This window comes from Pseudophryne corroboree, chromosome 11, assembly GCF_028390025.1.
Source record: "Pseudophryne corroboree isolate aPseCor3 chromosome 11, aPseCor3.hap2, whole genome shotgun sequence".
In the NCBI taxonomy this organism is placed as follows: Eukaryota; Metazoa; Chordata; class Amphibia; order Anura; family Myobatrachidae; genus Pseudophryne; species Pseudophryne corroboree.
In genome coordinates, this window is record NC_086454.1 from 97838629 (window position 1) to 97854966 (window position 16338).

The 16338-nt window shown below is 47.2% G+C and overlaps 1 protein-coding gene across 1 annotated transcript in view; it reads right to left on the reverse strand.

Annotated features, from left to right (window-relative positions):
* The window catches only part of CSTPP1 (centriolar satellite-associated tubulin polyglutamylase complex regulator 1), a 354572-nt gene that overhangs the window by 79519 nt on the left and 258715 nt on the right, over positions 1–16338 (reverse strand). Inside the window, exon 4 of the mRNA XM_063944654.1 lies at positions 8358–8442. Within this exon, the coding sequence (XP_063800724.1) occupies positions 8358–8442 (85 nt within the window). The remainder of the gene's footprint in view (positions 1–8357; positions 8443–16338) is intronic.

Here is a 16338-nt window from a genome sequence, read left to right on the forward strand (position 1 = left end):
GAGCAAAACTCCGCGAGAGCGCATCAGCCTTGATGCTTTTTGACCCAGGGCGATATGTTATCAAAAAATTAAAGCGAGCAAAAAACAAAGCCCATCGTGCCTGCCTGGCATTGAGCCGCTTCGCTGACTCTAAATATGCCAGATTCTTATGGTCGGTGAGAATTGAGACCACAAACTTAGCCCCCTCAAGCCAGTGTCTCCACTCCCCGAGTGCATCCTTTATAGCCAACAATTCCCGGTTACCCACATCATAATTCATCTCGGCAGACGAAAATGTACGGGAAAAGTAAGCACAGGGATGAAGGTGATTATCAGACACCCCCATCTGAGAGAGCACTGCCCCAATACCTATATCTCAGAGGCATCCACTTCTACCACAAAAGGACGCTCTGGATCTGGGTGTCGCAGCACCTTGGCCGAGACAAATGCCCTTTTGAGACGGGCAAAGGCCGCTTTGGCCTCACAAGACCAGTGAGCAACATCCGCCCCTTTCTTAGTGAGTGCCACCAAGGGGGCCACTATAGACGAAAATCCAGCGATAAACCGTCTATAAAAATTTGCAAAGCCCAGAAAACGCTGAAGCGCCTTCAAACTAGTGGGCTGCACCCAATCCAGGACTGCCTGTACCTTAGAACCCTCCATTTGGAAACCTTCTGAGGAGATAATATACCCTAGAAATGCGATTTGCTGGACTTCAAACTCGCACTTCTCCAGCTTCGCCCCAAGCTGGTGGTCTCTGAGTTTCTGGAGGACTAAGCGTACATGCTTCCGATGTTCCTCCAGGGAATGAGAGAAGATTAGGATGTCATCTAGATAAACAACTAAGAATCTATCCAAATATTCCCTGAGCACATCGTTCATGAATTCCTGGAAGACTGCCGGGGCATTAGAGAGCCCAAAAGGCATCACCAAATATTCATAATGCCCTGAGTGGGTATTAAAGGCAGTCTTCCATTCATCCCCCTCTCTTATTCGGATTAGATTGTAAGCACCGCGTAGGTCAATCTTAGAAAAAATGGTGGCAGTACGAAGCTGGTCAAACAAAACCGAAATGAGAGGCAGTGGGTACGAGTTTTTAATCGTGATACGGTTCAATTCCCTGAAGTCGATGCAGGGTCGCAATGAACCGTCCTTTTTACCCACAAAAAAGAACCCCGACCCAACTGGGGACTGTGAGGGTCTGATAAATCCCTTAGCCAAGTTCTCCTGAATGTACTCTGCCATAGCCTGAGTCTCAGGACGTGACAGGGAGTACAACCTGCTCTTGGGAAGCTTAGCATCCGGCAACAAATCAATGGCACAGTCATAGGGGCGATGGGGAGGTAGTACCTCCGCAACTTTTTTGGAGAACACATCCGCAAAATCTGCATAACATCCTGGCAATCCTGGCAAACTTAGCTGCGAGAGCCTGACTGGAAGGCTCAAGCAACTCCTGAAACAATCACTACCCCAACTAAGAATCTCCCCAGAGACCCAGTCAAATTGAGGGTTATGGGCCCTTAACCAGGGTAACCCCAAAACCAATGGGGCAAAAGAACAGACAGTCACATAAAAAGACAATTTTTCAGAGTGTGTGGCTCCAATAAACAAAGGAATTTGGCTGGTGCAGGAGGTAATTTTACCCTGGGACAATGGTTCCCCGTTTAACCCACAGATCTCAATCTCTGATGCCAAAGGTACTGAGGGAACAGAGTGTTCCAGGGCGAATTGACGGTCCATGAAAACCCCATCGGCCCCACTGTCAACAAAGGCCTCAGTCTTGACAGTTTGACCGAGGATCTCCAAAGTCACCGGAATGAGAAAAGTCTTTTTGGGAAATTCTGACTTCTGGCCTGACAGGATATTTCCCATCACCCTCAGGCCCTGAAGTTTTCCGTTTTTTCTGGGCATGATACTACAACATGACCTTTATTCCCACAGTACAAACACAAACCCTGCTGTCTCCTCCGCGTCTTCTCACGCGAGGAGAGGCGGGTAGCCCCAATCTGCATAGGCTCCTCGGAATATTCCTCAGAGTCTGAGGTTCCCTTGGGAAAAAAGGAAACTGCGGTCTCCCTTTCAAGCCTACGCTCTCTCAGCCGTCTATCCACCCGGATGGATAACTGCATGAGCTGATCTAAGCTATCAGGCGAGGGATATTGTACCAGTTGGTCCTTTATCTGGTCAGAAAGGCCCCTTCGGTACTGGTTTCTCAGGGCTGGGTCATTCCACTGGGTATCATGAGCCAACCTCCGAAACTCCGTACTATAAACCTCAGCTGGCCGTCGCCCTTGCTTAAGAACCGTAATCTGAGCCTCGGCTGAAGCCATCTTGTCAGGGTCATCATACAAAATGCCCAGTGCCGTAAAAAAAGCATCAACACTTTTAAGCGACGGACAGTCAGGCTGTAACCCATATGCCCAGACCTGTGGGTCTCCTTGTAGCAAGGAAATCACCATGCCCACCCGCTGAATCTCCGACCCAGAAGACTGGGGCCTAAGCCTGAAATATAGCTTACAGCTCTCCTTGAAACAAAAGAACTGCGAGCGATCTCCAGAAAAACGATCCGGGAGATTTACTTTCGGCTCCTTAACCCCTGAACTTGCCGCTGCTGCTGCAGGAGCTCCGCTAGCGGCCTGCGGGGTGTTCATTTTAATGGACATCTCATTAAATTGTCGAGTCAGGACCTGCACCTGATCGACCACCTGTTGCAAAGTATTTTGAGGGGTATGCTCCATATTCCCACAAAATTTCAACAGGAGTAGGGCTGCTGAATATGTTACGCACACCAGTGCTAACAGGAGTATACCGGTGTATGAACAGAGAGGGAAGCGAAGCAAACGAACTCACAGACAGTATAACATAACATACACAGGAGGTGATGGAATAACTAATAAACACAAAGTGAACGGAGAAGCCCAAAGGCTCAGGAATTGGGTGTCTCCCTAGTGTCAGGAATGCTCAGATGGAATAGAGCGGACAATGAAGCGATGTGTAGTGATTTCACATGTGGAGCACCTGAAATTATGATGCTAAGAGCAACAGAAAAAACCCCAAAGGGTTACCAACGGGTGTGGGAATAAACTCCTTGGTCAGAGATAGAAATATAGACACAAGGAGAGTATCCACAATCCTAACCCCCACTTGCAGGGCACAGGTTCAGCTTACTGCCACTAAACTGACACCTGGACGCCCTGCACAGTGAGGGAGGATTAAGCAAGCAGGTCTGAGAGTACAGCCGCAAACCTGCTGGGTTCACAGAATAGCAAAAGAACCCCAGCAGGTCAAACAACTGACTCCAGTCTTACTGCTAGGTCCGAATTGGCAGAATGAAGTACCGAATCCCAAGGCCTATTCGCAGTAAGCAACAAGTAAATACAAAGTCACACAGTACTAGCTAACTCTCTGGAACTGACTAACAAACAAAGATTCAGCAGCATTTGCCTAGCCTGAGAGGATGGTTTATATAGCAGGTGCTGTCCACGCCCCACTCAGACCTCACAGACTGTGAGCACAAAACCAGTGCCGGATTCCCTGCCGAGCACAGAGCCTGTAACCACTACACAGTAAAAACCCGGACCGGAGTATCAGCTGCGCTCAGGTTACTTCGCTAACACTTGCCTCCCGGTTGCCATGGCGACGTGGCAGCACAGAGCAGGAGATCCTAACACTCACAATGCTTGCAGTGCTCCACAGATACTGTTTTATAATCACCATGTGCTGACCAATTGTATAACACATCTTACTTTACAACAGTGAACAAAGCCAGTATTTGGCTGACCACAGTCATGATTCAGATTTGCAGTCTTTGGGTTAATATCATTATAAACAGTTATGATAAAAATAATAGTAAGAGAAGTGAGTGTAGATCCATGTAATACACTGTTACAGACATGGTAGGGAAACTGCTTTTTAGTCTTTGCTGGTGTCTTACTCATTATGCAGACAGACAATACAAAATACAACTTGCGCGACTCAGTAAATAGGACTAAGGTGTCTCTATAAATATATATCTGGCCAAGTGCAGTGCACGCCAGCAAAATGCCTGATCCCAAATTCCCCTTAACACCCCTGCGCCTTCAATGGAGGAGAGATGTAATACAGGAAATTCTGGAAATACAACAGGAAAAACAACAGGAAGCATGGTTAAATATGTCCTCATGCTCACAGTATAACACAAAGTGCAGACTTATAATTATGTAAGCAGATTTAATAAACATACTATGTTGCATTCAAACCTGCACATATAACATGTATCCTGTTTAACAAAGACTTAATAGCCTATTGTAATACATATGCAGCGCTGCTGTATTCTAGTAAACATACTTTCTTTTATCAACAAGAGTTGAACATGAGATTTTATCCAGTGACCCTGACATTTCTGTGTGCAGGGAACATCACTGTGGCAGCAAAGTTGCTCACTAGGCTATGGAGCCTGCCTTTTACAAAAACTCTTATTTGTGTGCCCCCCCCCCCCCCCCCCCCCCGTGCTCCGTGTACCGTTCTCTATACACGGAGCCGGGCTATGGTGGAGAGGGAGCCGGAAGCGGCATCGAGGGCCGGGGAGTGCGCTGCATAGAGCCGTGGAGCGGCCTATGCATAAATCAACGTGGCCGGCGCGGCTCAGAGCGGTGGGGGACACAGCATAAACAGTGGCGCTGGAAGCGGCGGCGGGCGGCTGAAGGCAGCGGCTGGTGGCCACACACACACACACACAGTATCCCACACAGCTCACGCTGCCGCCCCGTTCAACATACCTGGACACTGTGGTGAGGGCTATGACGGGGCTTGTCTGTAAGTTCCGTCCAGCCTTTACAGCAGGTTTTAGTCCTGCATGTGGTAGTGAGGGAGCTCTTTCAGAGAGGACCGACACCCACAGCTGCTTCAGCTGCTTCCACTATCCCGGACCCTCGCCTTTCTGGAAGGGGGGAAGGGATGTGGAACATTGAAAAATCAAAAATAAATCCAATAATTGTGGAGAAACTCCACAGGCCTAGTTGCTCGGTGAGCACCGAAAAAACACTGAGGTACTCTGGGATATGGAGGGGGGAAGTATTTTAATTTTAATTTATTCAGTGCCTAGTTCCTGTGGAACCGTCCATATCCCTAGAGTACTCCAGTGACCCCTAGTGGATGAAAAAGAAAGTTGAAAACACCCAAAACAAAACTTGCATCGACCATTGTCTTGTTGACCTTTTGACCCTGTCAGCCTAATGCATGTCAACTTACTGACTGTAGACCTTTTTAGTGTAGATCTATAGACCGGATACCCACATATACGGTGCTGTAAGTCCCATTTCACTCCTCATCTGTGCATTTTGAACTGCCACCTGAGGGTGGGAGTAACACAGAATTCCCTGCATCTTACATAAATGTGTTATTGGTGAGACGCTTGCTCCGCTGCCTTACAGCATTGCATATGTTATATACGATACTGTGCAACAAAGGGAAAAAGAGAGACAGTATACAGTCAGTACGTCTTCATTCAAAATGTTGACTGGGCAGCTCAATCGCACACGTGTGTCACACGCACTGTGTATCGAGGTCAGGTGCATGAGGACACATATGTATGTACCACACCCAGGAAGGTATGTAATACCCACGCTACATCACAAATAGTGGCATATAAGGCCATGATATTAATGGGGTGCACTGAGTGTCATTGGCTGCATTATTGAGGACCTATGGAAGCCTAATAGCAAACGCGAATATTAAAAGCAAAACAAATAGCTAATAGTATGGGTGTAAGTGTATATGATGTATACTGGACATAACCCTGTTGTAGCTGCTTCTGGTGAAGACCCTTATACTGTCCACAATTGCTGCACCGCAGGCACACCAGGCTGCGGAGACTGGTGGATTCATAACCAGGGGAAGACACATTGGATGTTATAGTAGCTAAAATGGCTGCATTCTCTGATTTCTGACCTTTCATTTCTGCTGTCTGTAACAGAGGGGGGAGCGTCAGGTTAGTCCTGCACAATTACCTTATGGCGCTCAGGAGAAATGTACCTCCGATCAACTCACAGCAGCTGCGTGGTCAGCCAAACACATCAAAGAAAATGAAGAAATAACACAACACTAGGATGTGATCATTGCTGCCAATGAAAAACCATGATTGTAAAAATGTAACAATGTATGAAAATCATACAGACAGTGGGGTGAATTTATTAACATGGGAGTTCTATTTAAGATGGGATGTGGCCCATAGCAACCAATCAGATTCTACTTCTCATTTATCTAGCACCTTCTAGAAGATAATACCTGGAATCGTAAATAGAACTCCCATCTTAGTAAATTTACCCTACTGTGTCCATCTCTGAATCCTGCCCATAGGTGGTCATTCCGATCACTAGCTGAATTTATTCGCAGCGCAGCTATCAGGCTAAAAAATGGCAGTTCTGCACATGCGGCGCAATACGCACGCACAACTTACGGGCACAACGAACGATGTAGTTTTACACAGGGTCTAGCGATGCTTTTCAATCGCACTGGTAGCCGCAGAGTGATTGACATGAAGTGGGTGTTCTGGGTGGCAACTGACCGTTTTCAGGGAGTGTTCGGAAAAACGCAGGCGTGCCAGGGAAAACGCAGGTGTGGCTGGGCGAACGCTGGGCGGGTGTGTGACGTCAAATCCGGAACTGAATAGTCTGAAGTGATCGCAAGCGCAGAGTAGGTTTTGAGCTACTCTGAAACTACACAAATTTTTTTTGCAGGCGCTCTGCGATAAAAACGTTCGCACTTCTGCTAAGCTAAAATACACTCCCAGTGGGCGGCATAGCGTTTGCATGGCTGCTAAAAACAGCTAGCGAGCGATCAACTCGGAATGACCCCCATAGTGCGGCGCATGAGCACAAGATGTTTATTTAGCATTCTGCCAATTTACCGAGACTTCAGGTTCTTTCTCAGATACACTGTGGTGTATTGGCTTGAACCTGCTTATTGGCAATGCTTATTAGATCGTTTCTAGTATTATACACTCTGGGACTGATTCAGATGTGGCTGGAGTGGCCATGCAGTGATAGCGCTGTGTGGCAGCGGGAGACTCCTCTTACAAGTAGAAGTCTCCTGTTGCAGTAGTGATCCGACCTACATCCAGGACACAGCATCAGATCACTGCAACACCATTGGGCAGTTTGCGGCATCCATGAGGCCAGGAAATCTCTGTCCTACGACAGAGGTCCCTGACCTCTTCCCGCCCCCTGACCAGAGGCAACACGCAACCATTTGAACAAATGGAGGCCATTGCTCCCCAGACAGCAGCAGACTGTCAATTACTGACAGCCTGACGCTGGACTGCGCGCTACGTTGCAGGACCTTTTCGTACATGCGCAGAATGGGACCTGAGCATTCGCAAAGTACCAAGCATCGGTACTTTGCAGTATGTGCTGCAACAATGACTAAACCTAAATGAGGTCTTCTATGCATAGAATATTTTAAAGTGTGTTGTTGTAAATGTGTTATTGCGTGTTTTATAAAGTGTTAAATTTTTTACAATGGCAGTTATTTCCTTAGAAGTGAGTGATCACATCCAGGCGCTGTGTCATTTCTTCAGCACAGAACAATGAATTCTGCCCTCAAGGCTCATATATGGCAATGTCGATGTTGAGGTTTAGTGATCCTTTGCACGGGGACAGGTAGCCGAGGTGAATTATGTATTAGTGAAGCCAGAGATGTTTCTGGCTGCGACAACGTTTTAAATGTAGGGTTTTCCCAAGCTGGAATGCCCTGGAGAAGAGAGATCGTTAAGGGCACAGCTTTTCGGTTCCTTGTATCACGCTCACAAACATGACTGCCAAAGCATTACATTCCCTCACACACATCACGTCTCCCGGCGCCTCTTTCATGTCTTCTTCCAAAGCTCTCTCCGCAGTTCTCTTTGAAGTTCTGTACAAAGTGTAAAAAATTATATTGCCCTCCTCCCTTCCCCACACGCTCCTCAAAATGTGAATTCTAAAAGTGGAAGTAACTAGAAGGGGCTGTGTGAGAGCACAAAATAAAACAATTCCCTATCTTTCTGTGGGTGTACCTGTGATGCGTTTACCCCACCAGCTGAGAGTGCTGACCTAACGTCACAGTCACTACTCCCCCTGAGTGTATAACAATATTATCTTTTTAGTGATACTGTATGTGTTATTTTGGCAGCGCGTTGAGAAAATGTCATGCTATTAACTTTTTCTTGAACTATATAAAATGTCACTTGACTGTGCAATGATGAGCGATCAGCAGTTGTTGTGTCTGAGTCTGGTAATGTCAGATCTTAGATTACAGCCACATCAGTATTTTCAGCCAGAGGTCTGCGAAGAGACCTGGGGGGTTTCTGGAGGGAAGACGAGCCAGGTTACAGCATATCGCTCTGTGCCGCTGTGCGGACCTACCTTGCTGCTTTCTGTGTCAGGTCCATGGGAAAGTCCGGGCACAGCATCTGCAGCAGACTCTGATATTCTTTCATAGTCAAGAGATCTGCAAGAAATGTAGATAGTGTTACATTCTTCTATATCTAAAGGCCGACTCTACCCAGAATTGAAAATGTTGTTTTGGATGGAATTAGATGAGTTAAAGTAAAACATAGAATTCAGATACTGGTGTGCAGTAGGATCCCCAAAGTGTATAATGGTTAAAGCTGGATTTGTGGGGCCCCAAGGCAACTCACTTGTGGGGGCTCCTACCACTAACATTATCAATGAAGTGCTGGCATTATAAAGTAGAATGTTGTCTCTCTCTCATCTTTGATTTTGAATATAATCTGGCCCCCTGGTCCCATATGTCTTCCGGCAGCCCCTTCACATTTGATCGTTAACCTCTTCTTCACAATCTGGTCTCGGTGTAAAAATAGGATTTTAATTACCTACCGGTAAATTCTTTTCTCATAATCTGTATAGGATGCTGGGGTTCCATTTAGTACCATGGGGTATAGATGGGTCCTTTGGGAGCCACTGGCACTTTAAGAGTTTAACAGTGTGGGCTGGCTCCTCCCTCTGTGCCCCTCCTACCAGACTCAGTCTAGAAACTGTGCCCGAGGAGACGGATATACTTCGACAGAAGGAAATACAGATAGTGGTGAGATACACACCAGCTCACACCGAATCAAAAAAAAAAAAAAACATGCTGACCAGCATGCAACATGGAGAAACCATGCTAACCAGCATGCACCATGAAGAAATCATGCAAAACCGCATGAAACATGAAGAAACCATGTCAACCAGCAGGTAACATGAAGAAACCATGCTAACCAGCAGGTAACATGAAGAAACCATGCTAACCAGCAGGCAACATGAAGAAATCATGCCAACCAGGATGAAACATGAATCATGCCAACCATCATGCAACACAGAGAAACATGTTATCTAGCATGACAGAGGAAGCAACTTTGCCAATCAGCATGTAACCTGAAGAAACCATGCTAACCATGCATGAAAGAGGAACAGCAACAGCTGAACCAATACTTAAGCAAGTAGCAACGCAGGAAAATGAAGCACTGGCCAGGCGCCCAGCATCCTCTACGAACTACGAGAAAAGGATTTACCGGTAGGTAATTAAAATCCTATTTTCTCTTACGTCCTAAAGAATGCTGGGGTTCCATTTAGTACCATGGGGATGTACCAAAGCTCCCAGTACGGGAGGGAGAGTTCTAAGGATCCTGCAGAACGAAGTGACCAAACTTTAGGTCCTTAGATGCCAAAGTATCGAACTTGTAGAACTTCAGCAAACGTGTTCGACCCCGACCAAGCAGCAGGTCGGCAAAGCTGTAAAGCCGAGACACCCTGGGCAGCTGCCCAGGAACAACCCACTGTACGAGAAGAGTGGGCCTTAACAGATCTTGGACACGGCAGGCTTGCTGTAAAATAAGCATGCTGGATAGTAAACCCGATCCAGTGAGCAAATGTCTGCTTAGACGCAGGACACCCAACCGTGTTGGGACCATAAAGGACAAACAGAGCGTCCGACTACCTGTGACGAGAAGTCCTCTTCACAGAAACTTTCAAAGCCCTCACAACATCCATGGACTGTGAGGTAATTGAGGAGTCAGTAGCCACTGGCACCACAATAGGTTGGTGATATGAAAAACCGACACAACCCATGGAAGAAATTGCTGACACGTTCTGAGCTCAGCTCCATCTTCATAGAAAAACAAGTAGGGGCTCTTGCATGACAATGCCCCCAATTTTGACACCCATCGAGCAGATGCCAATGCCAACAGTGTGACCACCTTCCAAGTTAGAAACTTTACGTCCACCTCCTGTAAAGGCTCGAACCAATCCGACTGCAGGAACTGCAGCACCACATTAAGATCCCAAGGTGCTGTAGGAGGCACAAAGGGTGGCTGCATGTGCAGAATCCCTATCAAGAAAGTCTGAATCTCAGGGAGAGCAGTCAAATGTTTCTGGAAGAAAATGGACAAGGCCGAAATCTGGACCTTTACTGAGCCCAAGCGTAGGCCCACAACCATACCTGCTTGCAGAAAGAGGAGAAATCGTCCTAGTTGAAACTCCACCGTAGGAAACTTCTTGGATTCACACCAAGACACATACGTTTTCCAAATGCGATGGTAATGTTTAGACGTTACCCCTTTCGTAGCCTATATCAGGGTAGGAATGACTTTGTTCAGAATACCCTTCCGAGCTAAGATCTGGCGTTCAACCTCCATGCTGTCAATCGTAGCCGTGGTAAGTCTTGATAAGCGAACGGCCCCTGTTGCAGAAAGTCCTCGCGAAGAGGAACAAGCCTTCCAGCAGTAACTCCAGAAGCTCCGCGTACCAAGCACTTCTTGGCCAGTCCGGAGCAATAAGGATCGCCTGAACTCTTGTTCTTTTTATTAGCTTGAGAATCCATGGGATGAGTGGAAGTGGAGGGAACACATACACTGACTGGAACACCCACGGAGTTACCAGTGCGTCCACTGCCACTGCTTGTGGGTCTCGTGACCTGGAACAGTATCTTAGAAGCTTCTCGTTGAGGCGAGAGGCCATCATGTCTATCTGAGGTACATCCCATTGGCTTGTTACCTCTGCGAATAACTCTGAGTGGAGGCCCCATTCTCCTGGATGGAGATCGTGTCTGCTGAGAAAGTCTGCTTCCCAGTTGTCCACTCCCGGAATGAAGACTGCTGACAGTGCCCGTGCATGCTTCTCTACCTAGAGGAGGATTATTGTGACCTCTGACATTGCAGCCCTGCTCTTCGTTCCACCCTGCCTGTTTATGCAGGACACCACTGTCAGAGTCAAAAATATTACATACACACAGCATACAAACTCCAAACAGAATGGCCTCTGTGTGTGTGAGTTATTACTCAGCTTGTGTGCGGCAATGCACTGTGCGTACGCATACAAGCAGCGTGCACAGGTTCGCGCACCTTGCGTATTAACGCATGGCGAGAGTATCTACGGTAGTATACGCATCCGCACAGAAAAGCAACAAAGGCATATTCAATATTTTAGTCATATAGTGCATAATTTACACATACTCTCCATACACCTTGTCAGCGACCTGCATACACATTAAAGGTAAAGCAATGAAGCTATTCAGCGCTACATGGTGTGAGTGGATGGGGCAGTGGTAGGACTTAGTGTTTGGTATCCAGATGTGCAGTATTTTATGATCTACATTCCGGTAGCTATTTCAAATATATCGCTTATGTCTGCGTATAGATATACGCAGAATTGGAATATTCGCGAACTGCTATTATACTGTACTCATGATATTCGGCGGGAACCTAGAGGCAAACATCTGCAAGTGCACCCTGGACCAAGCTTCGCCCACTGTTCCAAACCAACCAATGACCCCTCATGTACTGTAAATGACTTGCCCCCTGACCTATGGAAGAAGAGCTTACATTCCCCATTATACTGTATTTGGACAAACTGTATAAAAGAGAGGTCTCCTGGTCCAAGCTTCAGTCCCTATGCTCTGAGGTCATCTTGCCAAGACTGACTGAGGCCTGGATCCAGGAGCGCTCGCGTTTGAACGTATGTATTATTGGTTGTAGCTCTTCTCTGTATATTGTTTTACCTTTTAACTGTTTTATAAGTAAATACTGTTGATGCGTTGGACCACAACATTACATCTAACTACTGGTGTCGCATTCCATTCCTGTTAGGGGTAAAGTGTATACAGCCACATGCATCGCTATATTGTGCGCATAACGTGTCGGCGTATATACGCAGTGTAAATACGCAATTAGCGGCCATAGCGGCACTAACCACAGTGTGCGTTTGCATTGCTTTTTCCTTGTATTTTAAACTGAACTTCACACCGCTGTGACGTTGTCCAATTGAACCTGAACGGCTTAATCTCGCAGAAGATGTGCCACTTGTAGAAGGTCGTTGTATACGGCCTTCAGATCCAGAATGTTTATTGGAAGGAGAGATACCTGAACTGACCGCTTTTCTTGGAAGTTTTACCCCCTGAGCAAATGCTTCCCAACCCCTGAGACTTGCACTGTGGTTAGATGAATCCAATGCTGAATCCCGAACCTGCGACCCTCGAGTAGGTGAGAAGTTTGCAGCCACCAGAGGAGTGAAATTCTGGCTTTCAGCAACAGGCGTATCTGCTGGTGTGTGTGAAGATGAGATCCTGATCATAAGACCAGGAGATCCAGTGGGAAAGACCGTGCAAGGAATCTTTCGTACCTCTTGGTAGGCAACCATCTTCCCCGGAAGGCGAATGCACTGATGAACCGATACCTGGGCTGGCATCAGGACATCCCGGACCATTGATTGGATCACCAACGCTTTCTTCACCGGTAGAAACACCCTCTGCACTTCCGTGTTGAGAATCATCCCCAGGAAGGAACGCCTCCTTATCAGCTTCAAATGCGAAATTGGAAGTTTCAGGATCCACCCAAGATCCTGGGACAGTTGATTTGAGAGAGCAACACTCCGTAACAACATCTCCCTGGAGGATGTTAAGGTCGCCAAGCTCAGTGTTTGGAAATGGAAGCGACATAGTTGTGGTGTAACTTTAGATAGGCCTAGAGAGGCGGCCAGATTGGAATGTGAAGTACGCACCCCTGATATCCCGGGATCAGTACTAAATCCCGCTGGACGGGATCCCAGCGGTCGAAATACCGATGCCAGAATCCCGACGACACAATCCCGACAGGGGTGGTGAGCGGAACGCAGCCCCTTGCGGGCTCGCTACGCTTGGCACACTAATTTATTCTACCTCTATGGGTGTCGTGGACACCCACGGAGGGAGAATATGTCGGGATTGTGCCGGTCTGGATTCTGGCGTCGGTATTTCAACGGCCGGGATTCCGGCTGGCGGGATCTTGACCGCATCCCGATATCCTGGGTACCAGGAATTCCTCTACATCTCGAGCAGAGATCACCACTCCCAGACTCCATCCTGAATTGAACTCCCACCAGTAGGGAATCAATGACCCCAGGTTTGAATAGTAACCCCTGTTACGAAAATGAGGTGGAACTGGAATAATGACATTAGTTTGACAAATGATATGATAGCTTCCAGCAGTAGTACACTTTCTGCCTGAGAAGCTAGTAAGCCTGATTTGAATAATCTGTGAGGCGGGAATACTAGAAATTCTAGTCTGCACCCCTGGCAACCCAACTGTTTCCAGGGGTCAAGGCAGGATATCGCCCAGATGTGTTACTGAATCTCTTTAGTCTCGCTTCCACCTGCCTGATCCCCAGGCAGTGAGGTCCACCGACAAACCGAAGGGTTTGAAAAAGATTGAATTTGCAATCCGTCCCTGGGAACCTGGAGGTGCAGGTTTTCTGGATTTCCCCAACGTCCTCTAAAGGAAGTGGAGGAATATGTGGAATCATGTTCGAAGGAATTGCAGTGTAGGTGTAGGGTATAATTTCCTGGCCAGTGCAGCTGCGGAAGGAAGACATACCGACTTACCCGCAGTTGACATGGATAATCACGTATCCCGTGCGTTCCAACAGGGTCTTACCTGTGAAGGGCGGACCTGTCATACCTTACTCGGATTCTGTATCCGCAGTCCATTGGTGTAGCAACCATCCCCTGCGTGTCGAAACTGCCAGAGCAGTGGTCCCTGTGTTATGCAGGTCAATCTCCTTCATGGTGTCTCGCCGTGAAGCCTGTAGAATCCTGTATGTGACATAGAAACAATTAAAAGTCACTTCTACACATAGAATCTAAATCATCAAGAAAGGAGCCTGACCACGTTACAATAGCCCCAGAGATGTACGCAAAAGTGGATCTCCGAGTCACACCTGCAGCAGTGTACAGTATTAGAGATTAGTCTCAATAGGTGATCAGCCTTTATGGAGGTTGTACCAGGGACAGGTAAGACAACCATATTTGACAATTTAGACACTCTATAGGGATGTGGATAATAACTCTGGGTGTACTCAGGGTTACCCAAATAAGGAGTTCAACACCCTACACAGTGGGAAGGCATTCCTTATATACATATAATAATATTCCTCATCCCTAATAGCCTTAAACATATGTTGGACCCCTCATATTTATATGGGGAAGAGTACACTTTCTAGGGTACGGAGTTGGGGTGAGAGGCACAGCAGTGGAATTTGAAACCCCACTTTTCTCAAAACTGCGGCTTCTGCCCAGTATGGGATATATTTGAAGCAATGTATTCTTAAAGTACACCTTATGGAGGCCACCGTTGGTTAGTGCTGGATCCGCTCTGAGGAGAAGCTCCGCCCCCTGTAATGGCACGTCTTCCTGTACTTAGAGATTATACTGGCCTGAGGTAATTTTTGCAGCAAACAGTGGGTTAGACCTTGAAAGCTATGTTTGACCAGTGTAGGATATCGCGCTGGCCCAGGACGCCCCTAACAGCGCCGTACACAGTGTGCCACTGAGCCTTCCGAAGCGCAGCCTGTCAGAGCTGCGCTCCCACCCTTGTGCCGCCATTCTCGCCGGGGACGCGCATACTGGGACTCCGGCGTCAGATTCACCACTCTTCTTTCTTTTGGCTCTGTTAGGGGGTGGCGGCATGCTGCGGGAGTGAGCGGTCGCCTCAGGCGGCTAACGATCATGACCCTCAGGAGCTCAGTGTCCTGTCAGCGGAGATAGGGGCAATTAACCTCAGAGGGTTGGATCCTACTCCCCCCCTAAGTCTCACGAAGCAGGGAGGCTGTTGCCAGCAGCCTGCCTGTAAAATAACAAACTCTAGAAAACAATAAAACTAAGAAAACTCCTAGGAGCTCCCCTAGCTGTCACCGGCTCCTCCAGGCACATTTTCTAAACTGAGTCTGGTAGGAGGGGCATAGAGGGAGGAGCCAGCCCACACTATTAAACTCTTAAAGTGCCAGTGGCTCCCAAAGGACCCGTCTATACCCCATGGTACTAAATGGAACCCCAGTATCCTCTAGGACGTAAGGGAAAGACTGTTTATAAGCTGGCCCCATCTACCTCTCCGTTAATTCCACTTTGGCACAACCTAGACTTTCCACATGGCCTCTGTCCCTCAGCTATCTCCCACTGCCCCCACTCTTGGGTCCATTTTCTTAATGATCTACTAGTTAAGGGGGCTAATCCACCCTATTCTTTGCGTCACCAGAAACTCTGTCTTCCCACCTCTACATTACATCAATTACAGCAACTGCGGCACTTCGGATACAACTTTCTGCACAGACGCTATATCATTTGAACAATTATATCTCAAGGGGTCCTGCTTCAAAGGGTCTCATCTCTACCCTATACCACCTTATCCTTTAATATCGCTTCATGGGAGACAGTGGGAGTCTGATCTGCCAGGGGATCTAGATGAGGAAGACTGGTCTGATATATAGTTAAAAGCTGCCAACTTTTATTTCATTGGCACCCAGTACCATCCAGACTCCACAGAATTACCTAAGTACCACCTTTCACTAGTATTACTAGGTGGAAGAACACCATGTTTGTAGCGCAAATATTATTTCACATTAGCAAAATGCAAGGATTTATCTTACAGTGGCTTCTTGTGTCACATAATTACATTTTGAAAGTTCCAGAATTAAATGCAAATATACTGTAAGCAAAATCTGAATATTACATCATATATTTAACCTGTTTACAAGCAGCACTCATAAGGTACATATGGCATATATCGTCAGAGACACACACACTGGCTAAATCTCTCTTCCCTATACAGTCCGCTCATACCAATGATAAGAATAGGCTTTACTCTAGTATGGTGAGGGGACCTGGGTGGTCAGGATGTCTCATGTGAAGGTGAAGGTAAGCAGGGAGGGGGAAGCTCTGCTTGTGTTTTCCTAGCGTATAAATATCTGCAGCACAGTATAATTTGCACAGTGGTTTCCCTCCCCAGATCTCCCCTCTCTGCCACAAGGCTCTTGGGAGTGTCCAACGGAACTCTTGGCAGAAGTTAAAGGCGTATGACCGACAATGATATTTCAACATAGG